Source organism: Neomonachus schauinslandi, chromosome 6 (genome assembly GCF_002201575.2).
Source record: "Neomonachus schauinslandi chromosome 6, ASM220157v2, whole genome shotgun sequence".
Classification (NCBI taxonomy): Eukaryota; Metazoa; Chordata; class Mammalia; order Carnivora; family Phocidae; genus Neomonachus; species Neomonachus schauinslandi.
The window spans coordinates 67,035,834-67,054,960 of NC_058408.1; the positions used below are offsets into that span (position 1 = coordinate 67,035,834).

The 19,127-nt window shown below is 44.4% G+C and overlaps 1 protein-coding gene across 1 annotated transcript in view; it reads right to left on the reverse strand.

Annotated features, from left to right (window-relative positions):
- DNAH14 (dynein axonemal heavy chain 14) overlaps positions 1 to 19,127 on the reverse strand; it is a 325,270-nt gene that overhangs the window by 91,481 nt on the left and 214,662 nt on the right. The window contains exons 54-60 of the mRNA XM_044916203.1: positions 17,563 to 17,730; positions 16,777 to 16,869; positions 9,690 to 9,887; positions 7,614 to 7,775; positions 5,484 to 5,675; positions 4,179 to 4,357; positions 134 to 242 (exon numbers count right to left, since the gene is read on the reverse strand). Coding sequence (XP_044772138.1) covers positions 134 to 242; positions 4,179 to 4,357; positions 5,484 to 5,675; positions 7,614 to 7,775; positions 9,690 to 9,887; positions 16,777 to 16,869; positions 17,563 to 17,730 — 1,101 coding nt within the window. The remainder of the gene's footprint in view (positions 1 to 133; positions 243 to 4,178; positions 4,358 to 5,483; positions 5,676 to 7,613; positions 7,776 to 9,689; positions 9,888 to 16,776; positions 16,870 to 17,562; positions 17,731 to 19,127) is intronic.

Consider the following 19,127-nt stretch of genomic DNA (forward strand, 5'->3'; position numbering starts at 1 on the left):
ACAGGGCTACCTGCTGCATGCTAACAAAGCTGGAATCCTAATCCATGTTCACCAACTATGAGAGCCTCTGCTTCCCAACACTGCTCTGTATTACACCATAAAATATTTAAACGAGATTTCAAACCAGACATACCTTTGTTTTTTGTTCTATCTGTGGGCCAAGAATCAAGAGATCCTCTTGCATATCCGTGACAAGAGTGGTTGCTTCCAGGATCTTGGATAGACCCATATAAAAATGATTCCTGAGAAGGGGAAAAGTATTAAGAAGGCATAAGATGTAGTGAAATATCGGCAAGGCCAGATATACTGCAATCTTGTATTGGAAGACAACATGGTAAAGATGTCAATTCTCTGCCAAAATGATATACAGTTTAATGTGATGCCCCAAAATTGCAGTATGATTTTTCTTTTGTAGATACAGACAAGCTTCTTCTAAAATTTATATAGAAAGGCTGATTAAAACAATTTTGCAAAATAATAGAGTGGGTGGGACCTCTCTACCTGACTGTGAGACTGATTAGGTAGTGACAGTCGTCAGGACTAGGGTCTTGGCAGAGGGTCAGGCATGTCGGTCAACAGAACGGGACAGAGAAGCCGGAAACAAACCCACACAAGCACAGTCAACTAGCTTTTCACAAAGGTGCAAAAGTGATAGAGGAAGGAAACGTTTTCAACAAAGGGTGTGCAGCGACTGGTTATACAACACGAACCTGGACGTAAGCCTCATGCCTTACACAAAACTAAGTCAAAGTGGGCTGTGGAATGAAGGGTAAAAGATGGGACTATGCTGCTCTTAGAAGAATGCATAGGAGAAAGTCTCCAGGATCCAGGGCCATGTTCACAGACTTGACAAGAGAAGCATATCCGAGAAAGAAAAACAAATTTGACAAACTGGACTTCACCAAAATTAAAACAGAAACATTCTGTCCAGAGGATGACAAGTAACTGCTGGGATAAAATATCTGCAATCCATATATCGGACAGAGGACTCCTCTTTAGAACAGACAGCTCTCAAAGCTCGGCAAAGAGAAAAATCGAAAAATCCATTTAGAAAATGTGCCAGTGCTACAGAGATGTTAAACCAAAAGGACGCTCAGGTGCAGAGTGGCCCGTGGAGACACGTGCGACGTCCCGTGTGTTTGCAAGGACACGCGGAAGCTGGATTCCTCAGACTCGGCCACTGTGGAGCACTGGCATTTTCTCTACAACCCGGCATACACTTACTGTATGACTCAACGATCACGCTTCTGGCATTTCTCCTAGACGTGTTCCTAGTAGCTCCGTTCAGAACCGCTCTACCCTGAATGCAGCCCCAGCTCCTCCCGCGGATGAGGGGTTGCACAAACTGTGGCACGTCCATACCGCGTGGTGCTTACAGAAAGGATCAAACTATCAGTACGGGCAACAGCTCGATGGAATTCCAAGGCGTTATGCTGCTTGAAGCCAGTCTGGTTCCCGTGTAAGGGGGAGACAAGAGACCAGACGGTGGCCGGAGGTGCTGGGGGCAGTCGGGGGTGGGGGGCGGCGGGCAGCTGTGGCCATGTGGCCATGGGCCAGTCCTGCATGTCTGTTGCTGTGGCAGCTCCGCAAATCCGCACACAGGGCATGGGGCATGGGGCCAGGGACACACATGTGCCAATGCCAGTGTCTGGGTTGTGGACAATGTAATGACGGGGGAACTGAGCGGAAGCTGTAAGCTGGACCTCTCTCCACTATTTTCCAACTTCCAGTGAATCTATTTCAAAGTGAAAAGATTTTTTTTTTTAAAAGAAGCAATAAGTTGAAAATTTTCCATTTACATATTCACTAGGATAAAAAATGGAAAACATACAGTTTGTAAGGAATAAAGTAAATAAGCACAATTACTGTAAAATCAGCAGACTACAGATCTGTCAGTCAACAAAATTTTAGTCCCAACTCTAGCAGGAGGAGGAAAAAGCCTGTGGAAGATTCCGTTTCAACTTCTTGGCTTTCCTAACCTAAAAGGATGTCGTCAACCATGCCCTGCACAAGGTCAATGACACGGATGCTGTCGGGCATTTCCCACTTTGATCTAACCCTCGGACAGGTCCTCAAAATGTCTCATCCAGATTCCTACAATAGCTTTCAAATCTCTGTTTTGAGTTTTCTATCTCTCCAATTTATCCCCCATTCTAATACCAGAGGGATCTTTCTAAAACACACATATTACTCACCTATGTAAACAGATTGTTATTTGTTGTGTTGCATATGTCGGCCACTGCCGACCCCCAAGAAGCAGGTGCTATTAACAATAAAATGAACTCTGAGAAACACTGAAAACAAAGTGGGGCTACTGAAGCTGAGCTCCCAGGGGAGCACACACATAAGGCAGGCAGTTCGGGACTTACCTTCCCTATAAACGGAATGTTTTTTATGAATTCTGGGGTGGGGGATAGACGTAGATTGGCTGTAAGGGACCCAGACCACACAATGAACCCTCCCCACTTTTTCTTCTCCCATGTCTCCCCCTGGGAAACGGGGCTGCAGGAATTGGCGAGTAGCGAAGAGGAGCTGGGGAGCGGGGACCGCTCACCTTCTCACGTGACAGATGTGAGCAGTTATGGAGAGCGATGGTAGAGACCATGTGTATAAGGGGACATCCTGGTCTGACCCACACATTGGGGGGGCTAGCACAAGGCATAGAAACCACCGAGCCACCCAGACAGGTGTCTGGGCTGATGGCGTGCGTGAGGCACGGGCAAGCCGGGGAACAGAGGACGCAGCAGGGACAGGGACTGGTTGCACCGATCGCCGTCTTGTGCTTGCAGATAGAGGGCAACCCCCCCGCCCCCCGTGGTGGGAAGGGGACACCTTGGAAACTTGGAAGGATCCTCTTATCTCTTGACTCCTGTGTGGGGGGCATCGGGCCGATTTATCCAGACTGCCGTCATCACCCTCAGTTTAACCACCGACCAACAAAAAGCTCAACCTAAGGACTTGGAGAAAGCAGCCAGGAGCCCCTACCTCCAGGACTGGAGAGTCTTTACTTAATAGAACAAAGTTCACCTTTAAACTGACAGGATTCCTTGTAGCCTCACCGCGTTCACGGACTCCAGCAACGGCTCTAAATGGAGCGGACGTTGAATCTGCCATGCCCCACCCAGCCTCGTTAACAAAAACTTGAGAAAATGAGCCCCTGAGCTGTGTCCACATCAGGCGGCTGCTGAGGCCACCACTGCTTCTGGCCTCCGCTGGTCTGCCGGATGCAAACTAACGTCTCTAGCATGAGAGGTGAGGAGACACTTCCGTTGTCCTGGGCTTTCCGTGGCGCGTCTGAGGCTGAGTTATGTGTGGCCGCCAACGTGTCTGGGCGCACCCGGATTAACAGCATTCCTAACTGGCCTGGCTCCACATGGGGAGCCTGGCTGTGGCCTATCGTCCAGGCAGGAGTCAGTCACGGGCACGATCCTCCAGGGTCGCTGAAGACACAGAATGGACTTGCTTCAAGCCCCTAGCAGTACGGTTAATTAGAGTGTCTCATCCGGTGGCCCCACTTCCTGTAGCAGGATGCAGGCCAGGCTGGAGGATGTTGCCGGAGGGCAGCAGCTCTGCCTGGGGATCCTGGCAGCCCCCATGACCCGATGCGGGTCATGCAGGCCTCATTGCGACTGCTCGCGGTCTCGTCAGACCCCCTGTGGCCTCCTGGAGCGCAGAGTGTGGGATGCTCATGGGCAGGTGCTACGAGGCCGGTTCCGCTCACGTTCCTATCCTCCTGGGAGGCTGTTAGGACACAGTTTCTGGTGTCGCTGGGGCTCTGATCAGGTCTGAGAGCTGCTGCCCCGTGTTTTCTCACCCACCTTCCCAGCGGCACCTGGACACGGTGTCCGCAGCACCGGGGCGTCCTGCTGTCTGTGACGCAGACATCGGGCTCCTGGTATGTTGGTGTCGTCCCTGGGATAAAGGCCATGACCGGTGGCACCTGCAGCTGCTCTGGTTTCCACGATGCGATCTAGCGACAGCTCGACACCCCCTCCCTGTCTCCACCGACCAGCAGCCTTAGAATGCCTCACCTCCTTGAAGGGCTTGTGCCACTGTTGCCCTTTCCCCTCACTGGAAAGGCAGCTACGGGCTCCTCTTTTGTGTTCGTGTTTCTTTTTACAAATAAAAGCACCAATTAAAAAAATATATATATTTCTGATTTGGTCTCGAACTCTTACCTCTTTGTTTGCATTTCCTTCTCTCGTGACCTCAAAATGTGAGCAAACGTATCCAGGAACCGCAAGTAGCTACTGGGAGTGATGTAATAATGCCTACTTTCCTGGAAGTATTTTGTGTTCAAGTCTTTTATACTTTTGTGGATTTGGACACACATTGGGGCAAGTTTTTCTTTTAAGTTCTGCAAGATAATAATTTTTAAGAAATCAAGAGAAAGCAATATAAATATCCATAAAGAAAGAAAATAACTTGAAAGAGTTTATCATTTTGAGATATGGGGAGGTAGAAAAGGTCCTGGGTTAATGGGATCAAGAATAGAGAAGTCTTAGTGGTTTGGATGGTGTTAGGGTGGACGAAGCAACAATAGGGCCGGTGGTTAAGGACATGCCAGACTCATGCTACCAGGCTTTACCCTCATTTCTGCTGCAGCCATCCAAGGATTTCGGGGGCCATCACCAATGGCCCAGGTTCATGGTGCCTTTTTATTTTTTTAAATTTCCCATCTTCCTTTCCTAAAGTAGGTTATCAATTACAAGAGACTCCACCTCTCTTCCTTGAGTGAAGTAAAGCTGCAAAAATGTCCGTACATCCTCAAAGGATATAATGATATGTGGGTGGGAAAACTAGAGGAGAAAGTGCCCCTCGCTTAATTTTGGAGAAAATTCAGAGACAGGACTTAGCCCTGGTGCCCACCTCCAGCCCACCAAGGCGGCCAATCACCTGGTCCCCTTTAATCCAGCTGCATTTTCTTCCTGACTCTACCCTTGGCCTTCGCTTTTCCTGGACGCTTCCCATGTGAGGTCGCAGCCCTTTTCCAGGTGCCGCGCTGACTTCTGGGCTGCTCTGGGGTCTTTGGTGGGGCTGCACTCGAAAAGATTCATACTTACTTCTGGACTCATGAATTCTGGGCTCATTTTGCGTGTGGTTCATTGTTGCCAAACCAGAGAGATTGACAGGGAGCACCCAGAAGGTTGTAGCGTCCTTACCATGGCACCAGGCGTGCCAACTGGAGGTTGGTCCCCTGTAGGGAAACCTGCTGCTCACCGCGACCACAGGGCAAGACCGTGCAGAGACCCAGGCAGTGAGGAATCTGGGCATCTGTGACACAGGACGTGCCAGGGGGCTAAAGAGATGGGGAGCTGATAAAGAGTCAAGGCAAACACTTGACCTATTTCATAGTTTTGCCCAGAGCTGCCTATTTTCACCTACCCAGGATTCACTGCTATTCAGAGACATAATTCTGCCAGATGCTGTTAATAACCTGAAATCTTCCCTTGGATCAGATTTTTAGAAGAGGTTGTATTTACCTCTCTGTTCTTTAAATCCACCTTTTCTCTTAAGAAAGAATTGGCTACGGCAAGGAGAGCTTCTTCTGGCCACTTCTCATACCAGTCGATTGTGCAGGTGGTAATCATAGAAGGATAGGCTCTACAGTGCTGGCGAAAGGTCGGTCCTTCGGGACTCATGGTCATAAAAATATGAAGATTTTTATGGATCCTCTGAAAATTAATAAAGATATAAGTTGTTAAAATGGAATCCCCTGCTTTGGAAAAAATATTACATTAAAAATTACTAGAGGTGATCAGGTGCCTTCTGAGCGCCTTCCGAAGGAGACTGCAAGTCCCGTGGAGCTCTCTCGAGGAAAGAGGCCTGGTTCTGCCCTCCATGACCCGGAACATCCCCTCTATGAACCAAGTCACACGAGCAGGTGTGGTGCTCGAGTTCTGTTCAGGAGGGGACCTTACATCAGATGGAGGCGGGTCTATTTCACTCTTTGCTCTGGGTTGGTGTGCCACTGAGATTCCCAGAAACTCAGAGTGGGAAGTGGTTGGAGGAATGAAAGCTGAAAGACACAGAGAGAAACAGACCAACGTCGTGGGCAGAGCACAAGGGGGGGCAGTAGTAAACCCCTGAAGGGTTAGCACTACGTGGTATTAGACCCGCTACGGTTTCGCAGGTCTTCAGCAAAGGGCTGGCTTCCCTGAAATCTCCCTGCCTCCTTCCCCCCACGAGGCCGGGCTATGCGGCTACTGTTCCTGGCTCCTCGGAAGGACTGGCGTGGGCGGAGAGTCTCTCCTCATGTCCATGTGTCATGTTCAATGAAACCACATAACTGAAAGCAGCTTCAGTGAGTCAATGTTCCTTCCAACTCAAACAGTTCAATTTGTACAAAGTGGTAAGATGTTTGAGTATCAAGCAACCTATTTTGCCAAAGAAGTGCGGTAAAGCTGAAAGAAGAGGAAAGTGTAAGATTCTTTTTCCTCCTTTTTATCTTTAAAAAATGTATGAAAGCAAATCAAACTGCTCAATGCAGAATTCATACAACAGAGAAATGTTTAAATTAAAAATGAAGTTAGCTCTCTTTGCTTTACCCATCCCCAAACTCCTCCTTGAAGATATTCCATGTTAACGGTTTCAAGTACTCCTTCACTCATTACTGTAAGACACTTCAAATCATTTTTGCAAGTGTGGTATAAAGTAGACATATAAATAATTAAAACTGATTTCTAACTGGGATTCTTGGTTTATTTTTTTTTTTATTTCTGGAGGGCACTGTCCTCCAATGAGAAATTCTTTGTTCTTCCTTGCCAATCACAATCTATATAAACCAATTTAGTAACAAGGCACTAGAGGGCCACAAGTTATCAGGATGACTGCATTTAAAAATATCACCCAATCTAAGCATCCATTCACGTGACATTGTTCTCCCTCAACTGTGTACTCGATTTGTGGAATTTTTTACATCTTCTCGTGCCGGATCACTAAGTGTCCACTGAGGATGGATGGTGGGCCAGGTCGATTTTCAGATGACTCCATCATCGACAGGAACTGGCCCGAGAAGTAAGTAGGCCTGCGGTGCTCTCCTTTGAAGGTCTGGTTTGGGCGATCCTGTCTCTTCTCTCTCTCCCCGCTGAGCCGATGGCTGGTCATTGTGCCTTAAAGATGCAGAAAGCTTAGCTCGTTGGTCTGGACTGTCTCCAGACGGACCCCACTGCTGAGTTCCTTCTGAATATCACCTGCTGTCTGGATTATTTCTGTCTGTGCCCATCACCCCCTGGCCAATTCCAGGGCTATTCCAAGGGATGCAAGAATTTGGGTCTTTTGCCTTTACAGACTTGTTACCAACCATGGTCAGGGAGGGAAGTCAGTGTAAGAAATAAGCCTGGTGTCTTATTTCTCTTGTCATTGTCTCTTGCTGTTATCATGTTCTTCAGACACTGGTAGCCAGGCAGGCCCAGATCCTCGCTGACCTTGGATTTCCCTAAGGGTGTGGCGTGTCTGTGTGTGGGGATCTAGTCACTAGTTTTAACTTAAAAACTCATTTAAAGAACTAAAAAAAAAATTTATCCAACTTGAAAATCAGGTACAGAATTATAAACGGAGTCTACTTGTCATTTAACATAGCAATTTGGTAAAGCCAAGCCACAGAAGAGTACCTTTTGGAAGAATGCAAGTAGAGACTGCCTGTTATCAATGGAACCAGACTGTTCAGCAAAAGATCTCATCCTTAGTGCAATGGAATCCAGCTCCTCGTTTTCAAACAGGTCAAGTATATTCCTCAAATTGAGAATGTTGTTCAAATCCTCCAAAAACGACTCCTTAGATGAAACAGATACACATCAGGAATGAGTAAGTTATTTACATTTTCCACTCTAAACATGCCAAATGGAGACCCAGGATAAAGAGCAGTGAAAGAGTTTTTATTAAAACATATGAGCATTTTGATTTTGAGAGAAAATCCAAGCTTTACTAAAAAAAAAAAAAAAAGCATCTTTAGCATCATCACCTCCTCAGGATACTCCTGAGACCCTCACGGGTTCCTGGTGTTTCAGGCAGGGAAGGAAAGCGAGTGGGAGGACCGTCTCCAGGGGAGAGCCGACAGAGCTGCCGAGGGGCTGGCTGATCTCCTGTCTCACCCACAACTGATGGAGAACCGATGGAGCTTCTTAAACACACTGATCATTTCCTCCTGGTGAGGGGGTTCGCTTACCCCAGGGTGCTGCTGCCTCGGCATCTGCTTCATTCTACCAAGCAGCCTGCGGGGACCCTACACTCACACCAGCCCCTGGTGCAAGCCGCCCGCAGAGGGACAAGCAGGTGCTGACTGCTGGTAGGACTTCCCCGACAGCCTGGGCTCAGCAGCCATCCCACCTCCCATGGCCCGCGGGCCTTACACGCCCCTTAGACAGAACCCCCCATGGGCCTAGCCAAAACCCCACTCTTTGGGTGTGAGTGGACCCATCTAGCCCTAGCGGGAGCCCAAGTCACACCACCCACGGGCCCCGGATCCTGCCTCTCCTGGCCTGACCCTGCCCTGATCTCCCTGGGTGGCCCCTCAAGGCATGCTGTGTACTTCTTCCAGGGCCTCTAAGAAACTTCTCGATTTCAATTTCTCTCGTGGTCCTCTGTTGAACGGTGGATCCCCATCCAGCCCCCTGTGCTCCATTTAACAAATGTTAATTTAACGAGTCATAACACCATTTTTTGGATTCACATGGAAAGCAATGATATGGCCAGGAGAAAGCTGGAAAGTGGGGAGAAGAGATCCAGTGACCTTGAAGTCCTGAATGACATGGGAGTGGATAAGCACATTCAGCTCAGCTCCAACTGATAGTGCATTTCTGAAAAAATGATTTCTTAAATTATAACAGCAGGCTTCCAGCATGGGAGAAGTGACATCTTCTGAAATCCAGAGAAGTATCTGGCAGAAACCTCAAGCTGATGAACAGAGCAGGGTATTTAGATTTGGGAAAGGGAGGACATATAATTAAAGTGGAAAACTGGACACTCTGGAGAGCAGCAGATAACAACACAGCACCCGGACTTACTCTTGAAGTGCGATGTGCAAGAAAACCACAACCCCGGGGAGAGAGGCCCAGCATGAGGAGAGAAAACAAGATGCGAGTTTGAAACAACACTCATAACTACATGTGTCTGGAAATGTTGCCACAAAGAAGTAAATACAATCTGAGATGGCCCATGACGTTTAGGCTGTGGAAGGGCATAATTTATGCCAGATAACAGGTGAGAACAGTAGTTGGGTGATTAGCATTTTTTGCTTGTGTGTAAACCTTTTAGGGAAATACGTGAACTATAACTACAAGGAGAGTCCTAAATGTGACAGTGACGTTGCAGCAAGAGGACCGAGGGGAGGATCGGGAGTCTCGAGTGTGTGGCTGGCATGCTGCGGAGCTCATGCACACACAGTGGATTCAGATGACCGTGTTTTTTCCAAAACACAGACTCCACAACTAGTTCAGGTACGTGGACCAATTACTTCTCATTTGTCAATTAGAATGAAAATTGTAAAGACAGAAGATGCTTTTGCAGAACTCTCAGCAGCATGAGGACAAATATACATAAATGTTGTCGGCTGGGAGTGGGGAGGACAGAAGAGTGGGAAAACCAGGGCAGGCCGGCAGGACTATACCTTCTTTTCAAATATTAAATGGGGGGGAGGAGCACTACTTAATGGCAAACGCTAGCAAACGCTAAAGACAAAAAGTACTTACCTGCTTTGGGTTTAAACTAGCAACTATCAGAGCAGTGGAGTTCCCTTCCAATCCTGCCTGAATGAAGCCCCTTTTAAAGTCTTCTTTGAATTCGATGTAGGCATAATTGTGGGACGTGGGCACCCGGTATAGTTGGCACTCTGTCAGGTAACAGGCCAGAGCAGCACAGGTCTTCTTCCCACAGCCGTCTGTGCCAATCTGTGCGAGAAGAACAAGCCAACATACGGCTCCTACGTACGTCCCAGACACATTGCAATGCATGGTTTCCTATCACCAAAATACATATTTTTATAACCTTTTCGGGAAATACGTGAAATATAACTACCATATTTATCAAAGTTCTATAGGGCTTTCATATACATTCAATATTTTCACCTTTTCTCTTTATAGTCTCTTGAAATATATGAGACAATTTGACTGGAAGGAACGATAACACAATCTGAAAAATAGCATCGACATTACATTACTGCCAGTATTTGACTTTTCATTTAGAAGAATTTAGATAGGCCTTTTCCTATTTATTCTGAGCAATAACCACTTAGGTGCTCTTTGGTAATAATGACAAAGTATTACCTTTTTTAGCAGCTTTGCTGAGGTGTAACTTACAGGCTACACCTCTTTTTATTATAATTCAATGATTTTTAGTAAATGTACAGGTTTGCAACCAGTAAATCCAGTCTTAGAATAGTTCTGTCCCCCAGGCCTGTTAGTAGTGAGTCTTCACTTCAACCCCAGTCCCGGGCAACCATTAGTATGCTTTCTGTCTCTACAGATTTCCTATCCATTGAATAGTAAATATGAAGTCTTTTGCATCTGCCTCCTCACTTAGCATGATGGTTTTGTGGTTCTTGCATGTGGTAGTGTCTATTAGTAGTCTGTTCCCTTTTATTGCTAAATAGTATCCTACTGGATGGGACCTACTGATGGGACACTTGGGAGTATGTCCACTTCACGGCTATTCTAATAATGCTCCCGGAACACTTACGTGCAAGTTGTAAAGTGAACGTTTGCTTTACTTTCTCTTGTGTCGATACAGACAAACGGAACTGCTCTGTTAAAGGGTAAATTGGGGTTAACTTTATAAGAAATGGTCAGACTGTTTTTCAAAGCAGTTGTACTATTTTACATTCGCGCCGGCCACATGCGCAAGCTCCCGCTTATCCACAACCTTGCCAACACTTGATACAGCAGTCGTGCAAGCGCATGCGGGCTGATATCTCCATGGGCTTTCAGATCGCCTTTCCCGAATGGTAAATGATGGCAAGTAGTTTTCTCATAGGCTTATTCCCATTCATGTCTCTTTGGTGAAATATCTAGTTAAATCTTTGGTCCACTTAAAAAAATAAACTTTTTGATTTTAGGAGAGTTTTTGATTTACAGTAAAATTGCCAAGATAGAAAAGAGAATTTCCATACACCCCACATCCAGTTTCCCCTATGAACATCGACCTAGTAGGATATACTTGTTCTCATTAAATGAAACAGTATCGATCCATTATTAACTAGAATCCCTACTTTATTCAGAGTTCCTTAGTTTTTACCTAACATCCTTTTCTGTCCCAGGAGATATAACTAGTAAACACATTATGTTTACTAGTTATATCTCCTGAGGCTCCTCTTGACTGTGATGGTTTCAGACTCTCTTTTTTTGTTTTGTTCTGATGACACTGACGGGTTTGAAGTGTGCTGGTCAGACATTTTGTAGAATGCCTCTCGGTTGGGATTTTCTTGATGTTTTCCTTCTGACTAGACTGGGGTTATGTGTTTCTGGGAGGGAAGACCACGGGGATAAAGTGTCATTTATCAACATGATTTATCACTGTTGATGCTGACCTTGGTCACCTAGATAAAGTATTGTATGTCAGCCTTCTCCATTGTGAAGTTACTGTTTTCCCCTTTCATACTGCATCCTTTGGGAAAAATCACAATAGCTCACAGTTAAGGAGTGCAGAGTTATGCTCCAATTTTGTATGCTGAGCTTTGCATACACACATTCCTATAAATGTATGAAACCATATACATGAAGCCAAACAGGAGTTCAACTGCTGTCTTCAACTCTCATCCATCACCATATGGCTCACTCTAGCCTCTTCCCCTTGCTTATCTGTAAGCTCCCGCTCCAACAGTGAGAAACCTGCTCCCACCACCTGCCATCCTTTACTTACTCAGTTGTGATATATATGCACAGTGGTATCAGAATGGTGACCTCACTCCCACAGGAAACCACTTTATTAGCTTACATACAGTTTCTTTTGCCTTTAGTCTTACAGACTCCACTCCCTTCCAAATTTCCTTAGGTCAGTTCCTTTCCTTTCCACCCTCTTCAGGGAGACTGTTGCACACACTGTGACACAGTTTGGTTGTTTCGTCACATTCTGCATTCCATCCTGGGATTCCCCAGAACTCCTAAATGACTCTTTGGAACTTTCATACACTAAGGTTCACTCTTTGTGCTGTGAAGTTCTATGGGCTTCGACAAATGTGTGGTGTCATGTACTCATCATTACAGCATTGCACAGAATAGTGTGCTCGAATATCTTACATTTCACCTTCCTTCCTCTCTCCAAACCCTTGGCAACCACCAATCTTTTTACCATCACCATAGTTTTGCCTTTTCCAGAATGTCATATAATTGGAATCATACAGTGTGTAATATTTCCAGACTGACTTCTTTCACTTAGCAATATGCCTTGAAGATTTGTCCATGTCTTTTTGTGGCTTGATATCTCATTTCTTTTTATCTTTGAATAATATTCCATTGTACCCCAGTTTATCACTTACTGAAGGACATTTTGATTGTGTCCAATTTTTTAATAAAGTCGCTGTAATTACACATGGGAAGGTTTTTGTGAGGATGTAATTTTTCAAATATGTTAGGTAAATACATAGGAACATATTGCTAGACTATATGGTAAGGCTATCTTTAGCTTTGTAAAAAACCACCAAGCTATCCTTCCAAGTGACTGTGCCATTTTGCATTCCCATCAGCAATAAACAAGAGTTCTTGTTGCTTTGTACCCTTGCTAGCAATTCCTACTATCTGTTTTTTGTTTTTTTTAAAATTTTGGTCACTTTAATAGGTGTATAGTGATTATCACATTGTTTTCCCTAACAACAAATGATATTGAGAATCCTTTTATATGATTTTGTGAGATGTCTGTTTATTTTTAATTGGGTAGGTTGTCCTTAGGATTTTCTATAAACAGGATCATGTGGAATGTGAATAAAGACAGTTTTACTTCTTGTAAAGTAAGTATCTGGATGCCCTTTTTTCCTTTTTCTTATCTAATTGCACTGGCTACAAACTCCAGTATAGGGTTGAATAGAAATTGTGAGGAAAAAATGTATCTTTGTTTTGTTCCCAGTCTTAGAGGAAAAACATTTAGCCTTTCATCATTAAGTATGAAAGTTTTTCATAGATGCCTTTTATTAGGTTGGTAAACTTCCCTTCTATTCCTTTTTGCTGAGAGTTTAAAAAAATCATTGACGGTATTGGATTTTATCAAACGTATTTTCTGCACATATGATCATGTGGTTTTGCCTTGTATTCTATTAATATGGTGCATTATATTACTGCTTTTGGATGTTAAGCCAAACATGCATTCCCAGGATAAATCTCACTTGGTCATGACGCATGATACTTACATGTTGTTGCATTCTGTTTGCTAATATTTTGTGCGGGAATTTTACAACTATATTCATAAGGGATATTGGCCTGCAGTTTTCTCTTGCTGTGATGTGTCTTGTCCAGTTTTGGTATCAGGTGATACTGGCCTCGTGGGTGAGTTGGGAGCTGTTCCCTCCTCTATTTACTGGAAGGGTTTGTGAAGGATTGATCTCATTCTTCCTTAAATGTTTGGTAGAATTCTCCAGTGAAGCCATTTGACCAGGAGCTTTTTTTTCCATGGGAAGTTTTCAAATTCCCAGTTCAATCTCTTTGTTTAGGTCTTTTCAGGTTTCCTATTTCTTTAGCTCAGTCATTTGTGTCTTCTTCCATTTCATCTAGGCTATCCAATGTGCTGGCACACAGTTGTTCACATTATTCTCTTATAATCCTTAATTCCTGATTTAAAAAATTTTAATAATGGATTCTTCTTTCTCTTTTTTTCTTGGTTTGTCAATTTTGTTCATCTTTTCAGAGAAAAAAGCTTTGGTTTCATTGATAATCTCTATTGTTTTTCTGTTCTACTTTCTTCTCTCATCTTTATTAGTACCTTCTTTCTGCTTTGGAGCTTAGTTTTCTTTTCTTCTGTAGTTTCCTAATGTGGGAGGTTAGGTTATTTGAGATTTTTCTTTAAAAAAAAAAATTTAGGCACTTATAGCTTATATACATTTCCCTCTAAGCACTGCTTTGGGTATGCTGTGTTTTCATTATCTCAAAATATTTTCTAATATCTCTTGTGATTTCTTCTTTCACTCATTGGTTATTTAGGAGTATGTTGTAAAAATTCCACATATTTGTGAATATTTCAAATTTCTTTCTTTCTTTTTTTTTTAAAGATTTTATTTATTTATGAGAGAGAGAGCATGAGCAGGGAAGAGGGGTAGAGGGAGAGGGAGAAGCAGGCTCCCCACCCAGCAGGGAGCTCGATGCAGGGCTCGATCCCAGGACCCTGGGATCACGACCTGAGCTGAAGATAGCCACTTAACCGACTGAGCCACCCAGGCACCCTCAAATTTCTTTCTGTTATTGATTTCTACTTTAATTCTATTGTGTTCAGAGGACATACTTTGAATGACTTCAATCCTTTTAAATGTATCGAGGCTTGTTCTATAGTCTGGCACATGGTCTATGTTGGAGACTGTTCCATGCGTGCTTGAGAAGAATGTGTATTTTGTTTTTGTTGGAAGGAGTCTACTATCTATGTCAATTAGGTCAAATTGTTTGTACAGTATTATTGACATATTTATATCCTTGTTGATTTTGTATCTAGTTGCTCTAGCAATGATTGAGAGTGGGGTTATCGAAGACTCCAATCATTGCTGCTGAACTGCTTATTTCTCTCTCTTCAATTCTGTCTGTTTGGCTTCACATATTTTGGGGCTTAGCTGTTAGGTATGTGTGTTTAAACTGTTGTATCTTTCTGATGATTGATGCTTTTATCATTATAACATCTTTCTTTTCTCTTGAACACTTGTTTTTTTCCCTGAAAGTCTATTTTGTCTGATATTAGTATAACCACTCCAACTCTCTTATGGGAATTATTAGCATGAATTATCTTTCTCCATCTTTTCTTTTTTCTTTTTCTTTTTTTAAAGATTTTATTTATTTATTTGTCAGAGAGAGAGAGCACAAGCAGGGGGAGCAGCAGGCTCCCTGAGGGAGCCTGACACAGGGCTCGATCCCAGGACTCTGGGATCATGACTTGAGCTGAAGGCAGATGCTTAACGACTGAGCCACCCAGGCGCCCCGGTAATGTTTACTTTTAACAAGTCATGTATGATATGCTTTTTACTTCTTTATCTATTCAACTAATCTCATTTGAATTGACCAATCTAGATCATGATTATTTTTTTAAATCTGTTTTAAACGTTCTTCATCAAGTCATTACGCTCCCTCCGGCTGCTTCTCCCTGCTGAAGCTGCATAGGCTAGGTCAGCTTCCAGTTATATTACCATTTTACACAAGTGAATCCCAGTGCAAAGATCTATCGATCTATTGATGATCTTTAATTGGGCAAAGTAGTCACAGGATCAGAGAGGAAACAGGGACTTGCCATGCTTTGCCTTGTATTTTTAACAGGGGCTCTGATAGGACGATAGAGTCATGAGAAAGCATTGTTAAAGAGGCAAGTTTCTAGTTGAGCGTTAGGGCTTTAAAAATTGCTCTGAATGCATTCTCAGGATTTTAGAATTGACAACTCTTTGTAAACTCACTTGTTATTAGAAAAGAAAGTCACTTTGTGGTAAAAGAAGCAAACTGAGAGTATGTACCATTTGGGAGTTAAAAAATAATCCATTATTAACTGAAATAGACAAAATCATAGATCTTATAGAGCTTATGTTCTAAATGTGGAGACAGGTAATACATAAATGAAAAGTTAAATACATAAGATCCAATAACGCTAAGGTCTAGGGAGAAAAGGCAGAATAAAGGGACAAAGTGACAGAGGCCGAGGGGAGGGGAGAGACAGGGGAGGCAGGAGTCCCGGGGGCTGTGGTAGTGGCTCGGGTAGGGTGGAGGCAATCGAGATGTGTACGAGTGTGCTTTTTAAATACAGCTATTTTGGAAGCTGTATTTCCAGGATGTATTGACGGACTGAGGGTGGGGTGTGACAGAAAAGCGTCCAGAATGAGGGGTTCCTGGGTTTCTGGCTAGAGCGGTATATCTATGTTGGTGCCATTTATGAGATGGGCGAGGTTAGTAAAGGAATAGTTTCAATGGAGGAAATATTTGCTTTTGTATTTTTGCTTTAATTCTATTTTTCAGTTTTTAATTCCTTTTAATTACTCTTAATGCATGTCTGTTCAAATAAAGCTCTAGTAGTTCTGAATGCAAAACAAGTCTTTTTGGGAAAAAATGATGTGAATTAAATAACTAGTTATAAATAACAAAAGTATAAAATACATAAATAATAGGCATAAGCAATAGCTTAAATGTTCATAAATACTGCGATTCCTATAATTGGCTGCGTGTGTTGGATTTTATTTAGCCTTCTGAAAGCTTTTGTCTACTCAGGTTGTTTGGGGATTTGCCAAGAATTTATCTCCCACTTGTTTTCATGAGAAGTAGAATTTTGTGCAAAGACTCAGTTTCTAAATCCATATTCCAGGAAATGTACTGTTTTCAAGGTCAAGATCCACCTGCACAGACACTACGTTGGTGCTGAGGATATGCTAGAGATGCTGCCAGCTCCGTCACTTCTATTCACATCAAACGCTTCCAAAAACAAGCATTTTTATGTGCTGATAAATTTCTTATGCAAACTCTGGAGAGGAAGAGCACGTTGTGTGGGACTCAGTGGCTGCAAGCTTTCACAAAGAGAAAGTCTGCATAAGTAAAACTTTTGTAAGCAAGGTAGATTTTATCAGATTCCCTCAATTGTTATTTTGAAATTTAAATGTATTTGAACAATTTAAACTCCTACCAGTAACATGTGACCCCCTGGCTGCCGAAGGACCCTCGCAGCTCTTGCGATGTGTTCTATGGCTTCCTTGAAGAACACCATGGAATGAAAAATCTAGCAGAGGAAATGGGACAAATAAAGTGCTTACAGGCATAGAAAAGTCAAAAGTTCACTGCAGTTTTACATACAAGGATCCGGGAGTGAGACTGACGATTTTCGTAATCCAGCAACCTAGACCCACTAAACTGGTTTACATTTCTGAAAAATAAATTTGCATAATGAGGAGTCCCTATGCCAGTATTGCCGTGAGCAAGACCGGGGGAGTCCCAGGCTCGAGGGAAGAGAGGAGGAGGAGAACAACAGCATCGGGGCTGTTCTGCTGCTGCTTTATCTTGGGTGGGACTCGTGGTGAGGGAAGAGTCCCAGGAGCCGGGGTGGCGGCATCTGTGATTCTGTCGGGGCCCCCGGTCCGACACCTGTCTGCCCAGGACAGCAGTGGCAGGGATGCTGCTCCTTGCTGTTGCCCTGGACACGCAGGGGCAGAGGGAGAGAGAATTGCAAGCAGACTCCCTGCTGAGTGCAGAGCCTGACACCGGGCTCGATCCCACGACCCTGAGATCACAATGTGAGCCGAAATCAATTCGGACACTTAACCGACTGAGTCACCCAGGCACCCCTCTTTCTCTCACTCGCACACACGTCTTGAAAATATCTGTCGTGAAAGAAATATACCCATCCGTGTGTGTGTATAACACACACACACACACAGCACTCCTCAGAGTCTACACAGTGCACGTCTGTACGTACCTCCAAAGACGTGGAGCTCAACTTCTTTTGGAATTCATTCAGCACGTTGGCAAGTCTATTATAGTCATTGGTATTCCGATAGATCTTTTTCCTATGAGGCTTGTTTATATCCAAGAAATCCACAAATACAATTGAGTCGTTCATCAGTTTTTCTTTGGTCCATTGAATCTATTGTAAGATCATCATTTAAGAGTATGTGTTAAGAGCCAGATTCTACTTGTTATCAAAACGAATGGAACAGATCTGTATCAGAGACGCTCTTGGCACAACAGATCCAGGTAAGCCTTGGGGGCTCTTTCCCTTTGCTGTGCTATGGAACCTGTGGGCCCTTTCTCAGAATACGTACATCTGGTGCCATACAAGGGTTGCAAAGGAGACCGAATACATTGACCTGGAGTTTCTGCACCTGCACTGCTGGCCTGCGCCTCCCACTAGGTCTCAGCAGCCCCACCCCCACCCCCTTCAGGTGTCCAGCACTGGAAATTCCCAGCAGGCACCCAGGAGATGAGGTTGGGCGGCAGGATAACATGACAGGTAAGAGGATATCAGGAGTCCGATCTCCCCGGTTTGGATGACTCCACCACTTAACTAGCTATGTAACCTGGGGCAAGTTCTTAGCCCCATCTGCCTCAATTTCTTCATCTGTAAAGTGAGGGTAACAGCAGGACCTCCATCGCAGAGGTGTTATAGAGACTAAGATGAGCAATGATATAGAAAGCTCTGGAAACAGTGTCTGGCACATTGTAAGTGCAACAATTGTTAGCCTTACCACATTTTATTTTTTAAAAATGAAAATAAGCCAAACTGATTAAATGATACCATATAAATGCAAATTCTCATAGGACTAATTTATATCCTTATGTCCTTAAGGAAGATGGGTCAATATGTCTTTACTCTGGGGTCTTGCAGCGGTTCCTGCTGTCCGTCCACAGGGCAAGCCGTGTGTCCCTGAAGCGTGTGCGAGCTCATGTCCTACCGCCTCTGCATCTATTGCTTGGTCGTCCGGCAAAGTCCAAAACCTGGACTGCCCTGCCATTTACAGGAGGGAGTTTGCAAACTTCACCGGGAGGGGGTGGGGGGGTGGGGGGGGAATAATCTCTCTCTAGTTATGTTAGCAAAGTCCCTCCCTTCCTCCCAGTTATCCTTATCAAGCACCAACTGAGAGGAAGGAAGGATGCTGAATTCTGGTGATTAGGTAGAGATAAAAATCAATGACTTTGTTCTCATAGAACCCACAGGTTAGAGAGAGAGATAACTAATTACATTATAGTAAGTTCTAGGATAGGAAAGTCCACAGTCCTGGGAGAACACAAAGAAGGGACCCTCAAACTGGAAAGGGAGCGGTGTTGGCCAGTGACATCCACTGAAAGAGGAAGCGCGAGCTGAATCTTGAAGGCTGGCCAGAGGGGACCCAGGGGTGTCGAGGCAGAGGCAGGAGAGACCACGGACGCCAACGCCGCATTCCAGCTGGGACGTGGGGCTGAGGTGCCGAGGTTTCCGGCGTGGTCACGGAGGTGGGCAACATCAGGCCAGGGCACCGGGAGGTGCAGGGAGCACAGCAGGCA